General features: G+C 42.3%; 1 protein-coding gene across 4 annotated transcripts in view; it reads left to right on the top strand.

The window, feature by feature from the left end:
* zfhx3b (zinc finger homeobox 3b) overlaps positions 1–26654 on the top strand; it is a 150432-nt gene that overhangs the window by 85306 nt on the left and 38472 nt on the right. For all 4 annotated transcript variants that reach the window (XM_082161297.1, XM_082161294.1, XM_082161295.1 and 1 more), the window contains exon 4: positions 1166–1397. In XM_082161297.1, coding sequence (XP_082017423.1) covers positions 1166–1397 — 232 coding nt within the window. The remainder of the gene's footprint in view (positions 1–1165; positions 1398–26654) is intronic.

Raw genomic sequence — 26654 nt, 5'->3', positions numbered from 1 at the left:
TGATGAGCAGATATGATTGAAATGTTATTAGACCAACACATATCACCCCTTTATGTACCATTGCTCAGAGTGGAAAAGTATTTACACTAGCTGCTAGGCCAGGGTTCCAACCAAATTATTATTATTATAGATATTTTTTTGAGTATTAAAGTTACCAATGACCTTCATGCGCCCTTATCGTATAGTTTCAAAGATGTAGTGTGTGCTGTTCCTGAACACACATAGGTTATTTGTTTCTCTTGTTTTACATGGAGGGTGGAGAGAATGTGTATGTATAGTCTGATATTTATAAATTGCAATGAATCTTTCACTCTACACACACAAACACAATTCCCCAAAAAGATGACGGCCATGAAGAATGAATTGCAATTGATTAACATTGACAGTATACACAAAAGTTAATGGGTAGCTTTCGTAAGGCTTCAAGTCACAATCATATCTTGAAAGAAGACATGAATCAAGGTTAGGCAAGATGTATAAGTGCTTTCAATACATGCACATGTGCTAACTAGGGACTAGCATTCAGATTTATAGGCTTGCAATGCCCTTATTGTGTTGGTCTTATCTCATTGATTAGATGTGTTGTGCTCAATGAACACAGACTCGACTTGGGATTGTTGTTACCGTTGGGTGTGCGGTGTGGTTGGCTTGTTTTGGGTTTGTGGATCATAGCACATATCTCTGGTCCTCCCCAAGGATCCCTATACCCTCTTCTGGAGATAGTCAGAGCCACCACACCACCGCCCGTCTCTCTCTTTTTGCCTTGCTCTCAAAGAAGCAGGATTTGACTCACTGGTGATCAATATTTAGCATCCCATGCGTGAAACAGGCAGATGTTTGGAGTTTCCTTTTCAGAGACGAAAGACTTCTCTTGAGTGAAAGGGATCAATGCACTTTTCTCAGTGTGTCCCTGCTCAAGCTCTTCCTGTAGATGCTGACATGCTCCTCTCTTCTAGCTCACCAGCCCAGAGGATGCCAACGTCCCCCCTCTGTCTTGTTAGCACACAGAAACACACAGAGACCAACTTAGTGTTGATGAATGACGTTGACTTTGTGTTAAACAACAGTGTCCTGATTGGCAATTGATTTATTCATTTGTAAATGACATTAGGTATCCCATTTGTTAAAAACCCCTTGTTCTCTTGTTCTCTCTCTCTCACTACAGCATTTGCAGCAGCACGAGAACGCTGTGGAGGGCGAGTCGTGCTACTACCACTGTGTCCTGTGTAACTACTCCACCAAGGCCAAGTTGAACCTCATCCAACACGTCCGTTCCATGAAGCACCAGCGCAGCGAGAGCCTGCGGAAGCTGCAACGCTTGCAGAAGGGACTGCCCGAGGAAGAGGAGGAGTTGAGTGCCATCTTCACCATTCGCAAGTGTCCGTCTGCCGACACGGGTAAGAATAAAAATTAATACAAGCTTCTATGTTCACCTGATACTGTATGCATGGGGATGGATCCCTCTTTAGTTGTTGTGGCGTTCCCCTCTTTTGAAACTGAGTGTGGAAAATACCCACTCCATTCATAATTCAGATTGTTAATAGATAGAAATTGCATTATAAATAGACTACAATGTTCATTGTTGCATGGCTTCAGATCCGGTTACCAATAGAGCAGATTCTTTTAATGCCAGCATCTTTACCTGATTTTTGAGACCTGGTCACACGGCATAAAGCACACTGGAGTCATTGAGATGCTTCTAAGTGAAAGAGCACAGCACATCTTCAGTCCCTGGGTCATGCCTATGACATCACTGCTGTGGCTCTGTGCTCCATTGATGACTGATAAGGCGAGAGGATATCCTAAGGACAACGGCGATCTGGCACAGCATGTTCATTAATACGAGTACAGTCCCATTGCTGTGCCGGCATTAAACAAACAATCATAGATGCCATTAAGCTCCGAACGGCGAGGGGAGGGGGTGCTAAAAACAAAAGGCTGGGGCTGAGGCCTTCGTCAGGCCATATGTTAGTTAGCCATTAAGACGACAGAGCTGCAGTCAATTAACACACTGTTTCAGCATGGATTTGGTTTTTTAATCATTTTGACTCTCGTGCCCTGACAAAAGACTTCCATTGTGCGTCGCTCCCCTCCCTCCCGCGAGCCAGGCGGCCCGACTGGCTCTTAGCGTTGTGCCGTGGGGGAGAGAGAGGGAGAGCAAAAGACGGCGGGGGGAGTTGGCCTCTAAAGACGCTTTGTTCCAAGGAGGCAGGGATAATGAAGCCAGCGGCCGGGAAATTGCGCAAAAGGCAGTCACAGATCTGAGGAGAATCATTAGAGAACATATTTAGCCGAGCAATTAAGGACAATTAAGCTTTCTGCTCGCTGCACTCCAAATATGTTAATGACTATAGTACAGTGGACAAGTGAACATGCAAAGGCAATAGGAAGGCCCACTTAGGTTAAAAGGGTGGGGGTGCAGGAGATTTAGAGTGTGTTTCTGGGTAGGTGGAGGTAAAGAGTTCACAAACAAGTCTGGTTTTCTCTCTCTCCCTAGCTCGCTCTCTCTTTTTTGGTTGATGTAGCATTTATTTATATATTTTCTTGGCTAACCTTTGATGTGCGTTAATGGATTCCCTTGTTTGTGAGTCTGGTTGGAGGTTAGGTAATGACTCCTGCAGTAGGGATGTGTGGGCAGAGAAGCATGCAGTCGCTACACGCAGACACACACACATTTGCAACCCTCTGCCATCTTTTTTTCTAGTTGCAGCAATCCAGTCGTACCCCCTTGACGTCAAATGAGCCAACAACTCACAAACAACACATTATGTCTGCCGTGCAGTGCAACTTTTCCGAAATCTTCCAGGATTAGTCAGATGAGATGTTCTTTTTAGTGAGAAATGGCTGCGTGCTTTGATGATGGCTGATTGCGTGGCCATGCAATCTTTTTGATGTATTTAATTACTGCCTTTTTCTAGACTAGATATTATTGAATTCCTGTACCTTCAGGAGAGAATATGTAGGTGATTAAGGCTGAGGTCTAGTCCAGTGCTGACTAGGAAATTCTGATGAAGGACAAGGTGAGTGTAAATCGACCAGCAGCTCAAAAGGGAACCAGCCTGCCTCTTATTATCAGCTATTGTTTCCTACACAGACAGAATGAGCGAGAGAAAGGGGTCCCAGAGTTCCTGTCCTTTGATAGCCGATACCTGCTAACTGACGTCAGTATTGGGCCAATGAGCGCTCTGTTAGGGATGCTGGGTCTTCCGAGAGGAACCACTGTCCTAATTGCCTTTGACGCTCTGTTTACCAAACGGAGCGGGTTGCAGTCGGAGCGTTGAACAGCTGATTGATTGCCCTACAGATGCAGGATCAAACTCAAGCTCCTGTCGACCAAACCGTGGCGCACTGCTTAGCTTGAAAACAAGTCTCATCCCTTTAAATAGCAGGGCCAAAGACTGACTTTTTTCAACTCTTGTGTATATATATATATATATATATATATATATATATATATTTAAAGGTCAGTTAAATGAAATGAGGTGTGTAATAAAGAATGTTGGCCTTCTTCGCCTTCTCCAGCTACCTGCTTCAGCATCTTGTTCGAATTACACTGGTAATGAACATACTTCTTCATCAGCAAGTACGAATGTTGCTAATTCCTCACTGCCGTCCCCCGTGCTTATGAACCCGCCCTCCCCAAACTACCTTTAAACTTCTTAATGTCCTGCACCCCCCCCCCCCCCCCCCCCCCCCCCCCCCCCCCCCCCCCTTAACCCGAGTGAAACCATTCCCTCATGGTGTAATATTTAATTTCCTCCCTGCTAGCTCTTCTGAGGCATTGGGCTCTTTCTTGTGGTTGAGGCACAGTTGCTAAAGTGGTAGAAGGCTCCCCTGCTTGTTAAAACAAAGCTGGCCCTGGATTTCTGGGTCAGCTAGGCAGCAATTCCCTTGGCTGCTGCCGTGTAGTGTGCAGCTCTGTTGGTGTTAGATGCTGGGCTACTTCCCTAAGCATAGTTCGACTTTCCCACTCCCCAATTTTCTCACCTGGAGTTTCAGATGACCCTGGACAAAAACATTGTGGATAGAGTTTTTTGAAACTCCTAATTCTAACTTTAAGTATCAAACTTGCATGGTATGCAAGTCGTTTGTGCTACGGACATGAATTATACCTCATGTCATAGGGATGTTTTTTGAGATTTCTTTTCTGTTAAATTGGTCATTTTGATTAATCTTTTGAACTGATTCACAATGATTCATTAGAGTTTTAATTATTTTTGTAAAACCTTATCCAGTAACACATTAGCAACTTAGGGCAGTGCCCTAGCAAGCACCCAGAATATCCTTTGTGTTTTTTTATTGTGTATTCAGATTATTAAAACATCGCCTTTTCAACTGGTCTAGAGTTCAATCAGTTTACAGCACGGTACGCAGACAGTCACATGAACTAGGTTGTGTGACGGCAATCTAAACCTCAAAACTCTTTGATGAACAATTAGTGTAAAAGTTTATGAATTAAGAGCCCCCCAGTAATGCACATTAACCAACAGATACAGCGCTTTAATAGTTCCCAAATTAAGGCCGCACAGCCACCCCTGAGGGAGGTCTTTCACGTCTCTCTCTGGAACTGTCACATTCCATTTTCTGGTCATTTGTTAACAATATCAATGAAGATCATTTTAAAAAAAAGATCCATACCACTAATTCAGAGAAAGTGTGCCATAGCAGATGCTGTTGATGAAAACAATTGATTGTGGAAATATTGATTAGCTTTGTTTTCAGTTCTGATCCATAATGCTGTTGTGATATTGTTTTCTCTCAGAACTAACCATGTTCAGGCTTGATTAAAGTAACCAATCACCCGTGAGTACATTCCAGCTAAGCATTATTAGGCCCATAACAAACACAATATAGGATATTCAGATATGACGACAATGCATGCACAAAATACATTACATCTGTGTGATTATGGTGTCTGGGTGTGAATGCAGATAGTGTAGGCCGGGTTTCTGTGCCACATTTTTTTTGCCCTATGATTCGCCCACAGAGTGCCAAGGCGGCAGAGTTTCCCATCCAATTAGAGCAGTGTGCGGATAAAAGGCATGCATTGTTTTAATTTCTGCCTCGCGTTGAAAATGTGCTGCTCAAGCATGTCATTCTCTCACTGGATGTCCATTTGTCATTCTTAACCCCTTTTCTTGCCACAACACAAAGGAGCTCTCTGCAAGAAGGGTTTCTGAAAATCATAAAGCTCAGACACCCAAGACAACACACACTAACACATGCTTACATGCACACAGTCGGCTTCCAGAGTGTGTGTGTGTGTGTGTGTGTGTGTGTGTCTGAGCTTGATGTGTGGGAAGAGACACTACAGCAGCAGATGACAGGTTCTATGAGTGATGTTCACCAGGGCATATAGCTAGATGACACATTGGGGTCTCTCATTTCAGAAGACTTAATGGACTGAAGTTTTTTTGAACATTGCTAACTGACAGATACAGGAGAGAGAGAGAGAGAGAGAGTAAGAAAAGAGGTAAGTGGAATTGAAAGATGGTTAGTTGGCTTTTTGATGGCGCTGCAGGCCTTTGGGTGGCATTGCCAGCCCAGAAGATTTGTGTGTGTTTGTAGGAGAGAGGAGGGAAAGCTGTTTTGGAGAGTGAACACATTGCACTGACGCTGTGGATTAGCTGCTGATGTAAATCTCTTTCGGTCGCAGATGCCAGCACCATGATCGCTGAGCTATGACGTGCTGCAGGAAATCCCTGTCTGTAGACACGGGAACAGCGGCCTGCTCGGATTCTTGTGCCAGCTGCAACCCTCCCCTCTCAGTGCCCAGGCGGGAGATGGAAGTGCACTGGAGACTCTAAACTAGTCTTTGACTGATCCAAGGGTCACTGACATGACTTTTATTATTAGTATTATTATAAGAATTCAGTTCATACTTAGAATGAGTTTTAAATTAATAATTCATATTATAGGAAATACTTTTTACCTTGAAGGAAAAGTAGCTTTTTGTTGCTTTTTACTTTTGACATTTTTAGAGGGTTTTTTTTAACCTTTTTTTACCTTTCTTGACTATAATCACTGATCCTTAAACTAAATTTACATTTCCACTGCCTAGACCAGGACATGGGGAAGATAATCTTTTTTACCAAACAGAGTGCCATCTTCACCTTGTCCCAGCAAGCATTGCATCTCTCTCCTCTCCCTACGATCTGCCTGCTGCCTTGTGAATAATATCACCTTATATGCAAATATACATTCCATGCACAGATTGATGCATTATTAAAGCAAACGCTGGATGTTTGCTGGGCTCTTTGCTTTACTTACTAAAGCTCTTGGACAGCGGACAGGAAATGTCAAGTGAGGGGAGAGTCGAGCGGTGTTAAAAAGTCCTTACTTTTATTTTTACTGGACTGGAATGTCACCCTGAGCTAAGAGGGATGTGGATGTGTGTATGCACATTTGTACGTGTCTGTTTCTTATTGACTAGGGCCACATGTCTGCATGAAGCACATAAAGCATGTGCATTCCGCAGGGGAAGAGGCGCTATGAAGGCTGGCTAGGGCTATCTAGGGCAAGGCTCATGTCTGGACCCAGGGCCCCGTACAGCCCTGCAGACAGCAGCCGGACCTGGAATGTCCTAAAATTTTTACATGCTTGTTAAAATGCAAAGTAAACCTTCCCAGAAACAGGATATTATAGCCGCTAACCACAACCCCTGCGCCCTACCCCAACCATGCCATGGTACATCTGAGTAAAGACAGGGCAAGTCATGCAACAAACATCATTGAGGATTCTTTTAATAAAATATGGTATTGCTGGGATGCTGCTAGAGACGAGGGGAAGCGATCCAATTGGTAAGGGCCCCACCGAGGGCTTCGGGTCGGCTCCTCTTGGACGTCTGTCCCTTAATCCACAGCTGAAGGGCACAGCCTAGCAGAGGAAATTGTTTTTAGTCCACTGAGCGTGCCACGAATTTCATAAATGCATTACCTTTCATTTTGAAAAATATTAAAATGAAACTGGCCCTTTTATTAAAGAGCCTAAGTGATGGCTTTATGGATTTTCCACTCAGCGCAATGTTGGGCTGGGCTCATATGACCGCGCCAAGCTCACACAAGGAAGTCTTTTCTTTGCCGGTTGGTTTATAGACAGCCGCTGTATAAATTCCTTCCCTGGCTCATCCTGCAACTGCAAATTGACCAAGAAGCGCAATTGCTATTCTGGGATTGTCTGAGAGTCAAAACGGATTGCGTGGCGTTTTCTTCTGCCGTTTTACTGGCCAGGCACGGATAGATCTGACCATTGGCTGCCCTAACAGGGAGGAAGAGTGACTTGGGTCAAACGGAGGGCCTTCGAGGCAGTACATGTGCAGGAGATGGTATGTTTTTGTGTGTACGTTGAGCAGAGCGGTGCAGAGCACATATTTCTTTGCTCCATTTTGATTTGGAGATGATAAGAGGGTGTAAATTGTGCTGCAGATTTGTACTGTATACAGGCACACATGCTCACAGACACCCAATTAACACACATGTGGGTGTTCACACACCCACAGTGGGATCCTACATGTGGGTGAGAGAGGCCTCCTCTGTCATCAAGCCCACTTCAGGGCCCTCCATTTCAGGCCATTGCGAGGTGCACTGCCCGGAGTGAGCGCAGAGAGCATTATAATATTAGTTTCTCTCCCCCTCTTTCATTCCCTTCACCCGTCATTACGAGACACTCTCCCTGAAAGCTGATCCAAAAGATAGACAGTCCATCAGGAGGCAGTCATCTCATTTGTACTTACCAAACGTGCTAATGAGTTCTATTCCGGGGCCTGGAGGCTGCGGTGGGGAGCGCGAGCAGGGCGCGAGGGTTTCGGGTGGCAGGCTGAAGGCTCGGGCTCGTCCTGTGTCAGTCAGGGCACTGAGACCGCAGAGGACAGGAACTGTCAGTCATGTGTCCAAGCTGACTGCAGCTAAGCAGAAATGTGTGGCTGGAGGAGAAACAGCAGATGACATGGAGAGAGCTGAATAGGTCTTTCGTAGTCAAAGACAGATATATAATTGTTGTTTCTATAGCAATTTTTTACCAGTTTGAGGTTTTTGGTACCCGCTTAGTTGAAGTGTCCAAAATCTTCCAAAATGAATGTTAGTTTATTTGTGTACATGTAATATAATAATGTATATTATACATTATATTATAATACCAAGTCATAATACCACTAGTTAATAGTGTTAAACATTTTTTACGTTATCAAATGTATAGTAGAGGCTCAAATACAGCTAGCATATTACAGTACATTTATTGGCATACATTGTAGGAACAAGTTCAAGCTATATATACAGTATATTAAATAAGCCATTATAATAAGTATATGAAATTCAGGTATGCATGTACATATGTCCACAAACACACACACACTACAATTAGCATAAATGTAGAGCTCTTCTCCAAGTATTCAGAAGTGATATTTTGTATGTCAGGCATTAGGAAATCACTGTCTGTACATTCATATAGATTTTCTTTTTAGTTTATGGCTGTCAGGTACACTAGAGACTGAAGTCAATGAGTTTTTAGCTGCTCTCAGATTTGGGTTTTGATGCCATGCTGCTACTTCAGACGGGAAGTTTTTCCCTCAGTTAGAGTTTCATCATTTTGGTGTGACCACAGGTGAAAAAACACAGAGGGATTGAGAGATGGAGTTTTCCCATTGTCGATCAGAAACAGTGAAAGTTTTTGATTTTTGACTTTTTTAATAAGCTGATTTGTCCCCTCTAGAGAGGAAGTGAAAGATCAAAGGCTATGATCTTTGGCTGTGGATGAGCTGCCTGCATCTACAACATACAGCTCTGACAGCAGAATGCCCTCTCTCTCTCTGACTCGCGGCTTCTCAGGGCAACTGGCACATGAAACAATCCCTTTCTAACAGGAAGATGCACGTTTCATCGCAGACATGCTGTCTGTTGTTTTGAGGCTAGAATGCAGAAGATCAGGCTTTCACACACATAAATACTGAAGAGAGCCATCTTGTCCCTCTGACCTGTCAATTAGAGGCAGCCAAGCAGATGGCACTGATGAGAGAAGCAGGAATAATTCAATATTCCACCCTGCTAACCTTTACCTGTGGAGGCGCACGGCAGCCATTGATTCAGCCCTCGCTTGATTATTCACACACAGCCCAGAGGAGAGAAGGAGCGTGCGACAGAAGTGGGAATGGAGGGATGTTAGGGAAGGCAAGACGGCTGATCAATGTGACATTAGTGTATTCTGACAGGGGTCTTTGAGGGGAGCGAAGGCTGGATTCCTACACGAAGATGCCATCGTGTTCGCTCCTTGTACATGCCCGGCAAAACTTCACAGGCAAGAAACAGTGATTCTCACGCTGTAGGCCGTCGCAGTCCCCTTGCTATGTGGCTTATTGATTAGCCACACTGTAACATCTGTTGATGAAGACTTCTGATTAGTCTCCATACTACTCCAGAGGCTTTCTGGGGCAATATGATGTCCCATCAAGGCCTTGTTTGTCCAAAATGGACTCGACCAGATTCCTGACAGAGCGCAAGGTCTGTTTGACCAGATGTGAGGGCTCCTTTGCCTAGCAATGGTCAGAGACAAGCTGCTATTTGTTTTTGACAAACTGGGACATTCCTGGAGTTTGACTGGGCCAGATTTATGATGTCTCAAGCTTTCACACTATCTCTTTGTCTGCTTGGACTCGATCTCTGTCATTTTCTGTTTTATTAGCTGCTAGCAGACACATTCTCACTGCAGCCCGTTCAGATGGTCCTGAGCCTACTGATTGATGATCTTTAGACAAAGACATTCAGTGAATGTGTATTTATTCTAGCACTCTGTGTCCTGTCAGACCACTACTGGATAAAGTACAATGAAAGTCACAAAAGCTGCCATGGCACATCAAAGCGCAAGCTCTCATGAGAAGAATCGAAGCCATTTTTACAAATCTCTGTGTCAATTTATGGCCATTTGACAGCAATCACACCTTTTTTTTTAGCCATATTTTACCAGCCCTATGTAAAGACAGCGGAACAATAGCACTACTGAGCCCAAATTTCCCTCGTTCTTTGTTTTACACATTGCTTGTTAAACGCTTACTGCATATGCAATCATTGTCTGTTGATTTCCAATCCGTGCTGCAGTTTACAAGCTTTTTTGCCCTTTTTTATTGTGCTGGGATTCTTGGCATGGTCATTCACCAAGGTCTTGGAGTGCATTTTTTTTTTTTTTTTTTAAATGAGTTTTAAAGACACAGAGGAGGAAAGGGAGAAGGCAAATATGTCAGAAGGTTCCAGCTCAAGCCACCCTGACCAATTGAAAGCATTACAGATGAATAATCCACAGTTCAGAAAGCAAGCAAAGGTCAATTTTCATGCTAACTGCTCAGTCACCATACAGGAGTGTTCTGAGTCAATTCAGCTGTGCCGTACAGTTAAGAGGGAAGAACACGCAATTCCGGCTCTACTTTAGGGTGGTGTGGCACTGCATTAGAGTGAGTGCCACTGTTAAAAGCTGCCCTTTCTTTTCTCCCCTCATTCTCAATGGTCAATAATTCTACACACCTGTTTTGAAGACTTTCTTTGAGTTCTTCTCATTCTGAAGGATTAAAACTCAGCTCATACGCCCTTAAAATTTTGCAGCTCTTAAAATGGAGTTTTTATCACTAGATATTAAGTTTTATAATGTTCATATGTTTCGTAACGCTCATGCAGGCGGTTAGCATGCCAGAAACACTCTTGAGGGCCTCGTTCTCTCTGTGTCTCTCTATATTTGCTCTCTGTCTTTACTGTTGCCCATATGTAGGGGGTGCAGATGGAGCCCAATGTAGGACTTAAATCAGAATAAAGGGATTTAATTTGTGCGTTTCTGGTCCCTGCTTATCTGAATATTCAAACAGGCACTAATAGTGTCTCAGAAGGGTGGTAGAGCAGACAGGGATGGAAATTAGCATGAACTTACCAGAACCACTCCGCTCTGTGTCCTTAATGAGCCAATGCTGTGGAGCAGCCATAGAGATGACAAGCCAACCTGTGCCTATTAAAGAAAACATACTGTACATACACACACACACACTTACTTCACATCTACTAGTCCCTCAATTTCATATCCAGTCCCATGGTTGTCAGTGATTTAAACCAGCGCAAAACAGGACACATCAACAAATGATAAATAATAAATAATACTGTGAACCTCTGTTTATCTCTGAACACAGCCTAGAGACTCAAAGGATTATATGCAGAGTGCAATATATATTAATAGTACATAGCATTTCTCGGGCCATGGTCAAAATGAAGCGAGGAGACATTTTTTAAAATGTGTCTTTGGCATGTATTTGCTGAATATCACACGCAGTTGTAAGGGAGGTGGAGACGCTCACGGAGAGGGAGGGAGGGGTCATGGTTGGGACAGCCACGGTGTAGGTGTCCGAAACAAGCGCGCAGGTTGCTGTCAATCATGCCGAGCCTGGCGCTAATCTGCTCCTGGTTTAGTTTCTGAGGTGCCTGTGTCAGTGGCAAGGAGGAATTAGGCAAAAATGGACCCCTTTTTTTGTAATGTAAAACGGGTGAGAAAATCTAATTGGGAAGGGAGGAAAGAGCGATGTCTCCGTTTAAGGGTCTTCCGCAGTCACTTCGCAAGCCCTATTGTGCGCAAACTCACAATAGCATTAATTTGTGCTCCTGGCCTGAGTTTTTCCTTTCTTAGCTTGGCTGTGCAGTCAGCTCCTGTCCGTTCCACTCTGTCTCCATGCTTCACTTCCACGCCCTAACAGAGCCCAAAAAAAGAGTGGCTGAGAAAAAGAAGTACCCATGTCAAAATCCTAAATATGCACCCATTTTTCTTATTCGGTCCCAGAAACCCATAAATTAAAAAAAGGCAAATTCTTTCGAGCTTTGTCTGTTCACAATTTCCCTCCTCCCGGAAATGTTTTTTTTTTTCTTTTTCTTTTTTTCTGAGAAATCCATTTCTCGGACGAAGCCAGAGTCTCTCCCCAAATGTTATCTGATTTCAGGCGTTCAGGATTTTAATGAGAAATGATTGAGTTTTGATTGCTCAAAGAGTTAAGTGCCGCTCTTGCCATCAATACAGAGCGGGTTCCCGGCCACGAGAGATTTCGCTTCCGAAGTCTAAAACCGCTCGACTCCCATCTAGAGAAAGTGAGGGGGAAGGACTACGATTAGTAATAACCGATGAAAAGATAATTAAAAGCACTTCGCTGCTGATTTTATTATTCTTTAAGATGGAAAAAGTTCAACCCAAACACTTTCAAGTGGATTCGTCTATTGGAGGAACCCTTCGGAAGGCGGAGGACGTCATGTTTGTCCTAATGGCCGAGTTCTAAGTCATTTTGAGTACTAACTGTATCAGAGTGATCAGCTGAATGATAGTGCAACATTGTGCTTGATAATAAACAGACTTGGCTTTGCGAGTGATTCCTCTCAAGTGCGACAGCTGCTCCAGTCATCTTTTATCAGGAAGATAGGAGCCATCTTTAAATTAGCTCTTGAACGTTGTTACAAAAAAAGTGCTCTTAAAGCATATGAGATCCTCTCACAGATGCTACATGTCAGTGTAGTGTGACTTAGTTTTTTTACTCAGAGTAAGCAGGAATTGAAAAATGTGACACTTAAGATATGAGGCTATTGAAATAATATGAAAATTGTTGCAATGAGTGGCAGCACAATATGTTTCTGGGTTAGTCAGTTCGTTCTGTGCCACACTGAATGACAGATGGATGTCCAAAAAATGACATCCCCCATCTCTCTTACCGATTTGCCCCTTGCCCTCTTCTTTTGTGCTAATTGAATAATGACTAACCTTGTCATATTTAGTGCACTATTAATGGCCCTGTGCCTTGTGAAGGTGTAATCATGCGTGATAAAAAATGGGCCAAAGTTACTCAGCTACATGTAGTCTTGTGCACATTAAAGTGTCCTTTTTTTTGTTGGAAAGGTCATTCATAACTTGGTTGCGCCGTTGATGTACAGTGAGAGATATTGATTGATTAATGCATAAGTGCTCGGAATCCATTTGGCTCAGTGAAAGGGAATGGAGGGAGGACCTCTCTCTCTCTCCCTCTCTCTCACTCTTTATATTTTCACCTCTCCCCCCATTGTTCGAAGGGCATCATTTTTCGCTGGCTGGGTTTAAGGGACAAAAGGCCTGTTTCTGCCAAGTAATGCATTCAAAGGAGCATTGATTCTCATCAGTGTCAGTTGAATTACTCTCAAAGCCTTGACAAGGATTGCTCTTATTTTAACCTCCCGTTTTTTCTGCCTGAAGAGAATTTCCAGCCCTGAACTCCCCCTGTATGTCCAAAAGAAGGGGCCTTTTCCAAACATAGGTGTCCACCATACATGAATTAATAAGGTTGTGTTGGATGCGAGTATAAAACGCAGGTCCTACGATTGACTTGTGTATGCACACACACACACACACATTCAGAGCTTCCTGGACCTGTGTGTTCATTTATGATGCAATCATTCCTCATTGGCTGTTACTATAGACTGTCATGGGGTGTTAAACCATGCCACTGCTGTGCGTCTATTGTCTGTCCGCAGATTAATTCCGCAAATACATGGATATGCTCCCCTACAAATGCTGTGAGACCCCTCCAGTCTTGCCAGGAGGGCTTTTTAGGGCAGGGTCAAGGGGTCAGTACCTTTGCACAACATGACAAGGCAGGAAAGAGCTTCATCAGCCAGCTCCTCAGCAGGGATCTCTGTGAACCGAGCTCCTGAAAAGCGGCCGCCCGCCTGAGAAAGTGAGAGAGACCCTGGGCCTGTGAACCCACTCAGCCCTGCGGCTTTCATCTCCTCTGGGGAAACCTCCATTACATGCCCTCTCCCTCTGGGCTGATTACTGCTGCTGATAATGCCCGTACACACACACACATACTCCATGATATCCTGCTGGAGTTGGCCCAAAGTGAGTAGTGAAAACGAATTATTTGAAAGCAATAGCTGTGGAATATGTATGCAATTAAAAGGAAGACATGCAAGTTTTGATTGCTAATGTCGTTTCATCAAATACCATATTGTAGGCAAGATAGTTACATTACAGCCCGACTTGAACACAGCACAGTGAATACCATATCTCCCGACTGTTGAAAGGTAATTCTGTGGAATATATGGAAAGTCACCACGTGGCCATTTGTGTGTCCAGTTAAACGCAATGAGAAATAACATATTAATGACAACGGCCATTCAACAGCAGAGGCAGTGGGCAATATCTGAATTAGCCCTCTTACACTCATGGTGAAATTGCATTAATGCCGCTCGCAGCTGTCGTTCTCCGAAAAGCCCATCTTTAAGAACTTTGCTTTGGGGGAATGAAAAACAATCATATAATGGTATAGTAATTTATGCAGGCCAATGTTTTTCAAATGTTGTAGTAATTATGAGAAATACTCTTAGTTTCTCCTGCACTGGCGTGGAGAGCGAAATCTCATTTCCGAGGGAAAAGCGGGGAAAAGGAACACCCTGAATAATCATTGTGTTTAATGCTCTAGTCATAATCCCAGGTTTTATGATGGTTTTCTAATGATTTTCTAATGATGTTAAATATTAGTAGAGAGTGCAGCTATAATTTGAACGCAGCGGTCGTTTTTGCAACGCTCTTTCAGCGCACCCGATTGCAACAGCAATGAATATTGCGGCGGGAAATAAGATTTAGGGTCCATTCCTTTTGGTGTTTTATTTTGCCGTCTGGCTGTCCTCCATAAATCCTCATCAGGTCCCCTTCCCTATTCCTCCCGCCGGAGACGCTGCCTTCATCCGCGCTTCCCAGGTGGGAACACAATTAGGTGCAGGGGCCATTTCATTCAGTGCCACTGTCTGTCTGCTCGCTCTCTGCAGTCATTCGTACTAAAAAAAATGCCCCTCTCAAATGAGTTGCACCAGCCCTGGTGGAGCAAGCACCTCAGCGGTCCCCTGGGAAATAACAGTATAAAAAAGAGGGGAAGGGAGGAGGCGGAAGAGGTAAAGGGATTGGAGGGGGGGAAATGGAATGGACCGAGAAAGGAAAAAAATGCTCTGAATGGCTATCAAACGAACGCTGGCAAAAGCGTGGTCCCTGATGACTGGCAACGCAGAGCAAAATATGTATTGGAGACAAAGCCTTTGTCTTCTTCCTGGGCCCCTACAATGAATTACACAACCCCCCCACCCCAACACACCACCACCCAGCTTTTTAATTAAATGGCTGCTGTTCCATCTCTCTATCCGTAGCTCCCCATTACAGAGGCTAGATAAGGGATTGCTATCTGTAGCATGTTAAGAAAGGCTGCTGGGCAGCCAAGCCTCATGAAATTTGTCACAAGATCTCATTTTCCTCATTGCCAGACGTGATGCTTATAATTGATGTGGAGGCAGTAGTAATTTATTGGCCGTCTGCAATTATCATCCCCTACGAGCTGGGGGTTGTGACTGCAATTTAGATGGTGTGGTGGGGTGGAATGGGGATGGGGATGGGGGGGGGGGGGGGACAAGACGGGAGGGGGTGCGTGCATCAATGCTGGATCCTTTTGTAATTCCTTCCTTTCAAAGCCATGATCACCTGAGGATGCAAAGTAATGTCCTGACATTGTATGAATGAGGCATGAAGTCTGAATCTAAATTGAAGCTTATTCTGGCAGGAAGCATTCGTTTGACAGGTAAAGTGACCAAACCAAATGTCTTTTAATGTCTTAGCTTCATGAAATTGTGTGAAGTCAGCCAATCAGATTGGAGCTCACCATTTTCTGAAAGCTCTTGCAATTTATTTGTGCAATATGCATCAGGCAGGCTTCCATCACAACTTTTTCCTTGTGATCTGTCCTAACACCTCTTCCTGATCCTTCCCCAATTCCCTCATCTCTCTTGGGAGTGTTTCTAATGCAGTCATTTGAGTACTAAAGAGGATAAGGGATTTTTTCTCTATCAGTGCAAAATGCAATCAAGCATTTATTATTATATTTTAATCAATTCTTGAATTTATTTTCCTTATTATCTTTTACTGGCAGATCTAATTGGGAAAAGAAAAGAAACAACAACCAAGGGCAAGTAGACACTGTATACCATGAAGGAAATGTATCCATTCAAGAAATCAATCTCTCTTTTTTTTTCTTGTTTAATGTTCACTCGCACTGTTTTGATTTTCATCTGTCTCAAGTTCATTAATTTCCCTTTTCTGGTCATAACATTAAACAATCGATAAATAAATCCTCCAATTGCCAGTATGAGCAGAGCAGCTGCTGCTTTAAAAACTGGCAGTCATTAACACAGAAATATCATTAGTGATTTCAGACTGAAATGAGTGTTTGGGGCACGTGAACTGTCTGGGAAAGGGTTTGTGTGTTCATTAGCAGTGCCCGCTGTGTGTGGGTTGGTATGTCGTGTTTATATTTTGCCACGTCCTTATTTGCACCCGTCACTCTAAATGGCTCACAACATTAAGGGCAACTCTCTGAAAAGCACCTCTATATTGGTGCTCATTTTAACGACTTGATCCAGACATGCATGTGCATATTTACCAGTTTTTTAAAAACCCATGAGACTCGCGGTTTTGCGTGAACACCCATTTTTCTGTCACTTTGCAGCCAGACACTACCACTAGAGGACAGTTAGCTTCCTGCCTCTAGTCTCCGCTACACTTTGATGTGCACATTGTACGTGGGCGATTGCGGAGAGATGTTGATCAGAATCAGCGGTTAGTGCAGTTTCTGCCGTCACAAGCTGTCACGCAGCCAGCCTCCAATGGCAGCGGAAGATGAGTCTATCACCACCCCTCTGCACAGAGCATGCTCAGTGCATCACGGGAACTGAGGTTTGTTTTGTACAACCTGTACGCCTGTTGTGTTGTGTCCAAATTAGACTTTCAAATCACTTGATGCCAGTGGGAGACTGAGAATCTCATATTTTTCCCCCGTTTTTTCACATCCTTTAATAATCATACCTGTTTACTCTTCAGGGAGTCCTTTCTATATTTTTCTTAAATGTGCTGTCTGAGTGTAGAGCGTCTGTAATGAAGCCAGCAGGCAGCACGCTCAGGACTCAATGAATGGGGAAAGCGCATCACACGGGACTGGAGGATTGGAGGCGGTCTGGAATTATGGGTAGGGATTGGAAGGGGTGGGGGGGTCTAGACTGTGAGGGGGGAATGTGGCGCCCTTCATGCTATTATCTTTATGGTATAGAAAAGCATGCTTCAGGCAATCAGCATGAAATTGTTAATTGCTCAGCCCACTTACGTGTCGCCCAGGGGACTGAGTCTGGGGGAGCTGCCTGAAGGACACAGATCGTGTGAGTGAATGGGTGCCCGTCGAAGTGCCTGGTTGCATATGCTTTCGTAGGCAAACTAGTCTGAATCCAGCCTTTTCCTTTGCATCGCTCGTTCCTCTGACCTTGATCTTCCTCTTGCTGTCGCTTCTTCTGCTAATGTGCACATCTGAGCTGCCTCTGCTTCGAAAGTGCCCTTGTCTAATGTCAAAATGTCTCAGGAAGCCTGGCTGCGTGTGAGTGCAACTAACCTTTGTACGAGCCCTTATTCAAGTTTAAAATATGCTTTTCAGGAATGTTGTTTGTAGTCTCTGATATGTGTAGTCTGAGTTAAAGGGAGGGGAGAATGTTGGAAGGATGCCTCTGGGACGGTGTTCTCTGGGTCGGGCTGTCATGGCTGTGTGGAGAAATGTGCCAGTTGAGTCATTTAGAAGTGAATGAGCCGCTCGGGCAGATGAACTCCAGCAAAATGAGTCTCTCTTTTAATAGGACTCTAGGGGAGTTTGGATTCCACATGTTCTCAGGACAACCTCATTTGATGTGGAACATTTGACCAATGCTCTACATCTACTTTGAAAAGAGGATGGAAGGAACTTGCAAAACAATTACAAAAAACAAAAAAAAACAGGATGTAATATAATATTGCAAAAAAAATATCAGTTGCATTTTTTACAAATTAATATATTAGTTATTATATTATGCTTTGTACAAGTTTATATAGTGTGTGCAAAAGTGTGTATTTTTAGAGGTCTTCTACAAGTGTGAAAGGAACATAAAAATTTCAATTTTGGACATATAATAATTAAATTTTTCCCAGTTCAGTATAGTCATAGGTGAAGGGTTTGGGACTGTGACCACTCTTCTCTTGGGGTTTCATCAGTCAATCAATAACCTGGCTAAATTTGTCTACTTCAAGTTATCTACTTCAACTACCATTGCCTGAAAAAATGTCCTGTGCATGTGATATAACGCTCGTCTCCACGTTCTCGCCATCCAAATGATTTGTTATTAGGCAAATGAAGTGCTGCACACCTGCCATTAAATCCCTCCATTTTGCCATGGTGCATGTCCACCTATCATGGGCTGTTTTTCCTTTGTCTTCTACCCTTGTTTTTCCGCAAGAACATTGTGTTTTAGTTCACCATGCTGCTGTAATATTTAACATCTGCATTCCCTGTAGAACCCTCGGTGATAGAGAGAGGATTTTAAGTGCAAATCAATGTGTCTTTAAAAAGCAGCATTGATCTCAATTAGAAAAAGAAAGAGGGAAGTTTGGAAAGAAGCGGCTCTTGGAGTGAATGTAGCACTTTTAACAGCTGCAAGGATGATCTCGCTCAGATGTGACTCTTGACGTTGTAAAGGTTATAGGTAATCCTACAGAACATTCCAACAAGTCTTGAAATAGTGGTTAGAATGTCCCATTGCTATTTCCGTTTTTAGTGCCGTCTGTGTGCCCAGATGTCGCCGTGTCTGCCTGTCTTTTCTAGGAGCACTACATTGGTGCGGGAAAATTAATAATCAGAATATGAATTTGAATGAATAAATAGTTACAAAAAACAAACAAACAGACATCTTAAACCAGCAGATCAGAAAAGACCAGAAGAAACGGCATGCATCAAGTCCTCTTGACTGTCTGTTTTTGGCACTAAAATTAAATTAGACTTGTGAAATAACACATGGCCAACTTACTCTTTTATTTTTTTGTATTTTTTTTTTGTATATCGCCACCTGCTTGTGTCCTATCTCTCTGCACTTCTGCTTCCTGTCCAAGCTAAGCAAGCTAGCACTTCCTCTTAAGCAGAAATGAAGGAATCTCTCAGTTAATTCCTGGATGACATCAGGCTGTTGTCTGGCCTGTCCGAAGGAATGATGAGGATGAGAAGGAGCGAGTGCCGGGCCCAGGGAGGGAGAAATGGCAGCTGCTCGGCAGGAATTGATTGCATTAATTGATATGCCAATATGTAAGCTTGTTACATCCACCATTGCTTAGGATGATGGCTAACAAGTCCTGCTGATCAATGGAACCAATAAAGGCTTCATCCATTAATGAGCAATGTGGTAATTAATGTTAGCCCTAAACCAATTAGTGTGGCTACTGCATCTGCTGGTAAGAACCGAAAGAGGTCCTGTCCATTTTATCTCTTTTCCTATTGCTGTTCTCAGCCGACTTGCAGATCACCCTTACAAAAAGTTCTGTGGCTTACATTGGAGCTTTACTGTAAACCATAGTACAGTATGACTACCATATTTATTTACAATTTCCGAGAATGTATTCAATAAAATAATAATATTCTTTCAATTCGTTGATGTTAAATCAGTTTGTTGTTGCATTTTTTTGGCTATTTATTGTCGTCATATTATTTTGAAATTCACAAAAATTCACATCACAATCATTTTAGACTGAAAACCTATATTTATAATAAAAAATTATTAGCAATTAGCAAGTTACTTAACACATTCTCCCGCCGTACAACTATACACATGATCAGTGTGATGTGATGACACATTGCTGAAGTTTGATATCAGCCCTAGTAAATGTTCACGTTGCAGAGTTCTGGTTTTAAAAGGACATGTGATTCTTACGCGCAGATATCGGGTTACAGAGCTAAATGTGAATCTCATTCCAAGCCTATGACATCATCCCTCACCTGCCTATTGTGGAGGTATTTTGCCTGTATTTTGCCTCTCTCTCTCTAACTCTCTCTAACGCAGCTGTGTAGACAGAGTGACAATCACGAGCACTCAATCAAAGGGCCTCTGATAGACACCCGGTCTGTACAGGAAACACAACACGCTTATAAATCAATACTATTGTTTTCACATTGAAGAGCAGGACCAGTCCTGCCTGGAATCCATTACCTCACTTATCAGGCTACACCATTTTAACAAAGGACATCTTTCCCTCCCCTCCCCCGCTGCCCTTCTTGACTGATATAGCAAACGTAAGTTTTTCTCTTTTCTTTTTCTTCTTTTAATCCAAGAAAAGGTTATTACCGCAGGAATAGATATTGCAGATAAGGTGGGACATTGTAAATCTCACAGAGAAAAAGGGACAGGAAAGGAGACTGAATTTGGAAGGAGAAGACAGCTCACAGAAATGATGGTAATCTTGGTTTATTTGCCATTATGGTTCAGCCTCCCAAGGGCTTGTAATGAATTTATGCACTTTAAGTGAATGTGAGAGCTGGCACTGTGATGGGTTGTGTGTATGTCTCATTGTGTTTCATAAATTATGGAGGTCATCCTTAATTATGTATTTGTTTTTACGTGAGAGATTATGCAAGGGGTGTAAAACGTGTTATGTTTTGCATGTTTTGTATAGTGTCAGGGGACAGGAAGTGGGGACTCTTGCCAAGCTGCCAGTAGATCTCAAAGAGACAGTATGAAATGGTACATTCACCTCTCAAATTCATCTGAAAGCATACACAGGGCATTAGGACATGAGAGGACAATTTATTGCTCAGAGGTTGCTTTTTCATGACTCAAGAAACCTATTAGAGTCCTTAGTGTTGTTACTTTTGAGTTTCAATACCTAGAATTCCTTAGAGGAAACAAGATTGTTGATATATAGTAAGTTAATAGAGCTATACAATTACTGTGGATGACGTCAGACAATTTGGTCTTTGATGAGAAAAATTGGTTCATATTGGAATTTGACTTTGGTATCTTGTTAAAACTTGAGCACATTTGTAGAGATCTCTTATGAAACTCATTTGTGTTTACAACCAGGTGGCCTCAGCAAACTGCAAGATTAATTAAAAGTTTTAAATTAATAAATTATTTGTAAAATATTCAAAAGTAATCAAACTTTAATCAAAATTAAAATGTCAAAAACAAACAAATAAAGCCCATATGTAAACTAAAATCAAACTTCTCTTTATTTTCCCCTTAAAACTTGTTATTGAAGAACATGCAGTTGACAACCATGTTATGCAATTCATTAAGCTTCAAGAAGCTCTGTCATAATTACAGCAGAAATATCTAGACATACCTGGAGGTAAGGGCCTTTGAATATTGTGTTGGACTTTGAGTCAAAAAGGATGATAAAGATAAGTGTGAGTGTTAGTTTTTTTTTTCTTAGTAGTAGAGCCAGTAAACCTCTCCATTTGCTCTCCATTTATTCTCATTAGTGTCTAGGAGAGACTATTGAGATATTAAAGAGCTCTCATTTGTGATTTTCCCACAAGATTGACTGCAAAAAAAGTAAAAAGCAACATGCAAAAGATAGCAAGAGAGATTATAACAAGAGAGGCGGGCGCTCCATCCATCTCTTGGACTGAAACCTATACTCCTAATTGGTGCTTACAGCGGGGCAGACCAAATAAACAGTAAGTAAGGTGTCTCGGTGGTGGAGGAATGTCAATTCTTGCAACTTGCTCAAGCCTGCACTCTGAATGGTTGTGTATTGACCCTAGCAGACCCCCGGAGGATACTCTAATTGAAAATTAATATTGAATCAATGCCGCAGGCCATTTGCATATTGATTATAAACATCCAGGAAGGCACCAAGTATGCGCAAGATCAATAGGGCCCTTCTGCAGCTGGGTGAGCACACTACATCACATGGCAGCTGCCTGCTCCGGAGGTTAATGACTGGCGCTTGTAGAGCTGCTCTTGTCAGGTGGAATCCAGCCATAGATTTGGCTTCCACATCTAGAATAGGCTGCTAGAGACAGACAGATGGAGAGAGGAAATGAGGTATGAGAGACGTGTCAGCCATTCTTGGGGCCAAACGGTTCTGTAGATTTCAATATGATTTAAGTCCGGTCTTTGTTAGTCCCTAATCCTATTTTTAAAGTGGAAGGAAATTTAGTAAAAGTCCAAATGAAATCAAAACTTGCTCTATCTCGGCTAAAATGACTAGTATTCTTTTACTTTTTTTGACCATTTTTCACCTCTGGCTCCCCTTTTTTCTCACTGTCACTCATAAATACGTCACATTACTGAAGTAAAATGCACTGCAAATGGTGTTTAATTAGTAAATGTGTTTGCTAGAATGGAAAGGACGATTAAGGCCTGTCTTTGTGGCTTTATTTGAAGCGTTACACTTGTTAAAACCCTGCTGAACAGCACGGAGTGTTGATTTAGGAGGACACATTGACCTTGTATTCTGCCCTGCAGTTGAACCATGAACCTACAGAAAGCAAATTATGAGTACATCTGTGAAGCCTGTGATAGCATGGTAACCTTGACTTCCTATGTCTTTTGAGGAGCAGAGCATGATATGAGACAGATCAAACGGGCCTCGTTTTAATTTTGGTAGAACATTCACAGCATTACGAGACAAAGGAAAACAGAATCCAGCACTTTAAGGTCCAGATTATGATTCAACACATGCATTCCTCTCCCCGACTCCCTGTAATGCTTTCCACATGTTGGACGGGGACAGACCAGAAGAGGTTGAGAGGGCAAATAAATGAGAAACGGAGAGGGTGAGAGTTAGCTGTGGAAAGAAGAAAGAGAAAGTTTGGCTGGATATAGTTTCTTCTCTAAACCTCTCTAACACAACACACTGCCACAGGTGATGGCCTTGCTATCAATTCACTGTGCAGTTTAGCCGCTAAGACACTTATCACCATTACTATTGCTCATGCACATGGTGCTTTCTCATGCCATTACTTTTGTAAATTATGATGATTTTCGCCGGCTGAAATTCCCTGTAAAACCTAGTAAGTTGGCGGAACTTCAAAATGTTGAGGTAATCAGTTACTGTACATCACATTTTTTAAGTTAAACTCAAAGATTAAAAGGATAGTTAACCCAAAAATGAAAATACTGTCATTAATTACTCGCCCTCATGTCGTTCCAAAGCCGTAAGACTTTCGTTCATCTTCAGAACACAAATTAATATCTTTTTGATTAAATCTGAGATCTTTCTGTCCCTCCATTGACAGCTACGCAACTACCACTTTGACACTTCAAAAAGTTAATGAAGAGATTGTAAAACGAATCCATATGAATTTAGCGGTTTAGTCCAAATTTTCTGAAGAAGCACAATCGCTTAAATGATGAATAGATTGAATTTAGGCTTATTCATTTTTGGGTGCACTATTCCTTTGTTAGTTGCAATTTATTTGAAATATTGACTAAACAACTCATACAATGATTGCATTAACGTCAATAACTTTTTGCGGTTAACTGATAGCTGTAAAACTGCAACATACTGTAGTAGAAACCCCTATAAATCCCAACATAACAGAACATTAAACACAATGAATGGTGATAAAAAATTGCAAATATTTATATTGAAGGAGCCATAGCTAGAAATCTTAAGGATGCTCGCAAACTTCTGAGATCAGACTGATCTTCTCCCATTTTTATGAGCAAGATCTGGATCTTACAGTCATTATGAAGCTGTAGACCATCTGCGCGAGTACCAGCTCCCCCCGCAAGATGGACTGGCCTGCTCGGGAAGCCCGGAGCCGAGGCCGGGGCCCTGGGAGCCAGGCTGCATCTGATTGCTTCATTACAAGCCCTTTCATTGACTTGGCTGCACTGAACTGATGAACTGAAGCAGTGGACAAGAGCACATAATTGGGAGAAATGAATTCTTATCACAGCTTTCTCATGAGGCCGCCAGTCCTGGCTGGAGCCATGTGAGGCTGTTTTTGCTGGAACTCAGACAGAGAGGGAAAAGAAAAAAGCACAAAAAAAAAAAAGAGGATCTGGGATGAGGCTTCCGCTTGTATCTGGTTCTGGATAAAGGGAAGCAGAATAAATGTGCAATTTGGGCTTAATTTGAAAGCGGAGGCAGCCTAAGCCTAGCCGGCCCGCCGTGAAAATCGCGCTTAGGCAACTGTCCCGTTCTAATACCTCATTGCTCCTAGTGGTATTAGAAGCGCTGTTGTTTTGTTACAACTAAAAAAGTCCAAAGGATTCTTCAGAGTCTAATGCACTCTGTTTATTTTCCTACCAGCAGCCCCCGGGGGAGAGGCCTGTATTAGTTAGTGGCTTCACCCAGCTCATCTTTTCAGTCCACTCATCAGGCATGGCCGCCCCAATGTTTACCTGTGGGATGAATAATTAATGTGAGCTACCTGCTCCCTCATTTCAATGAGACAGACCTCTGGCTAATTAGAGAGAGAAGTCTTCCGCTCCAAGCCTCCACAGCGGGGATGACATCAACAGCAACAATAAAAACAGCAATAACAGGAGCTCTGTAAATAAAAGAAGGATTTTGCAGAATTCTGCGATTGCAGAATTTGGTGGAGGGATTGGTGGAAAACCATGGAACCAATTTAGTTGCAATGGTGGTCTCAAAGGAGCAGAATAATAGTTAATCCAATGCTTGCCCAAGAGAGACCAGTGACAAGCAGGCTCTCTCTCTCTCTTTCTTTCTCTTGCTCTGCAGAGTCAGCACAAAGACAGACACACACACACACACACACACACACACACACACACACACAAGCTAACCTTTCATTCCACAACATGCTGCTTAGTTGATCCTGAGACCATTAGCCTTACCGTTTCCTCTGAAAGTTGGAAAGTAATTGTAATTGCATGGCCAAGCATTCCTCTCACACTGCATAAATTAATACGAATATTTAGCTCGTCTGGCTGATGAACCCATCAGCCGCTGATTTTTCATTGGTTCTCCTTATAGCCACCTATACCACACATGTTTGTACTTTACATCAGCAGCATCATTTTTTTGTTGTTGCTATATTTAATTCGTTTTTTTAATACCTCACAACATTTGGCCCATATTAAATCTATAATATTTATCATTTTAATCTGATCTGATGTGGACACAGTTTATCCTCATCACTGTTATGGACAAAGGATTGATTACAAAGAATGCTTGTTTAAGAAAGAAAAAATCAACAACCTGTCCTAAAAAACAAATGAATAACTGCAAAGCTCAAAGGCAGAGAAATTGGTCATATTTAGATGCATCTCTTTCATGAAATTGTGCTTTCAATTCAATATTTAAATATAGAATTTCAGATATGCATACATGCATATTCTGAATTGAAGGCATGTTATTAGGAAAATAAATGTAATGTAAATAAAAAAGATGTTATACAAACATTAATATTAAATATTATTCGAATTATACACAACAGGTCATTCTGGTTCTCGAATCTGATTGGCCTTTTCCAGCCGTGCGATATTAATAACAGTAAATTATGCATAATTAAAAGTAGCTAACCCTAAACCGAACCTTAACCCTAACCTTATAGTAAGTACATGTAGTTAATTAATATTACTCAGTACTTATTTGAGTAAGTACAATGTAACTATCTATGTCACCGTAAAAAAATGAAGTGTAACCTATCTTTTTCATACACATAATAATAAAAAGTAAAAAAAGATGTAACAAGGTTGGGGCTCTTTTTACTTCTTGTAATTTTAAGACAGCCAGCGCGCGTTCGAGCAAGGTTATTTCGAACATTCACATTTCTAGTCTTTTCCTTCTCTTTCCCTGAGCCAAAGATAACTCGCTGAGTAACAGGAGTGACTGTAATTATTTCTGTTCCTCTCTCCAGGAGCTCGTCACAAAACAGCGCTCAAACTTCACACTGCACCACGTGTCCTGTCTGTTCAAACTGACTCATGACACATGTCAGATGAAGCCAAACTCTTATGGCTAGCCGAAGTAAATATGAAACAGAGTAATATGTATGTTCCAAGGTGAAGGGCTGCGCATTCGGCTGTGGGAGGAAGTGGCCTTGGATGGCCAGAAAGGAAAACAGAGACGCTTTTGGAGATTGTGAATATCTGTAAAAGAGCAGACATTTCCTGGGCTCAGCTTAAAATGAAGTCCTGAGTGCCGTGTGGCTGTAGTTAAAAGTGTAAACGGTGTGCAAGAAAAAAATCGAAAAGAAATGAAGTGTGCTCATTTGACATGTGTGACCCATGCTGGTGGAGCTGAATACAACCAAACTGACCGTGGAACTGTAGGCATCATTAGGGCTGAAGAACAGATAGAGCGAGCGAAGGAAGAGTGGATAGGAAAGGACGGAAAAGGCACAACCAAAATCCAAAATGTTGGCGTTGTTATCGGCAAATGTTTTTTTCGAAGAATGTTTTTGAATCCTCTCTTTCCAGTGAGCCAGTTGCAATACAGCAAATTGGTAAACTGATTAGACTGAGATTAGAGGCTGCTGATAAGAGATTGGATGGATATACTCTCGAGATTAAATGGATAACTAGATCGACTGATAGCTGAGTTGGTGCGTTGCTTCTCTTCCTCGACCTCCCCAGTTTCTATTGTAATTAAGGCTTTAAGGTGTGCATGTAATCAAATAAATAAATAATGCCTGAATTATGCGATAATGAATTAATACATTACAGGAGGAGAATAAATAAGCCCCAGCTAATTGCATAAGATGAGTCTTTTTTCATTAGCTTTTTGAGGGGAAATCTCATTATATGCATCACAAACTATAATCCTCCTTTAGAAATATGTAAATTTGCAATCATGGGAAATAAATAAATAAATAAACTGAC

This window comes from Leuciscus leuciscus, assembly GCF_965113295.1.
Source record: "Leuciscus leuciscus genome assembly, chromosome: 2".
Lineage (NCBI taxonomy): Eukaryota > Metazoa > Chordata > Actinopteri > Cypriniformes > Leuciscidae > Leuciscus > Leuciscus leuciscus.
This window is presented reverse-complemented; position numbering and strand designations above follow the sequence as displayed.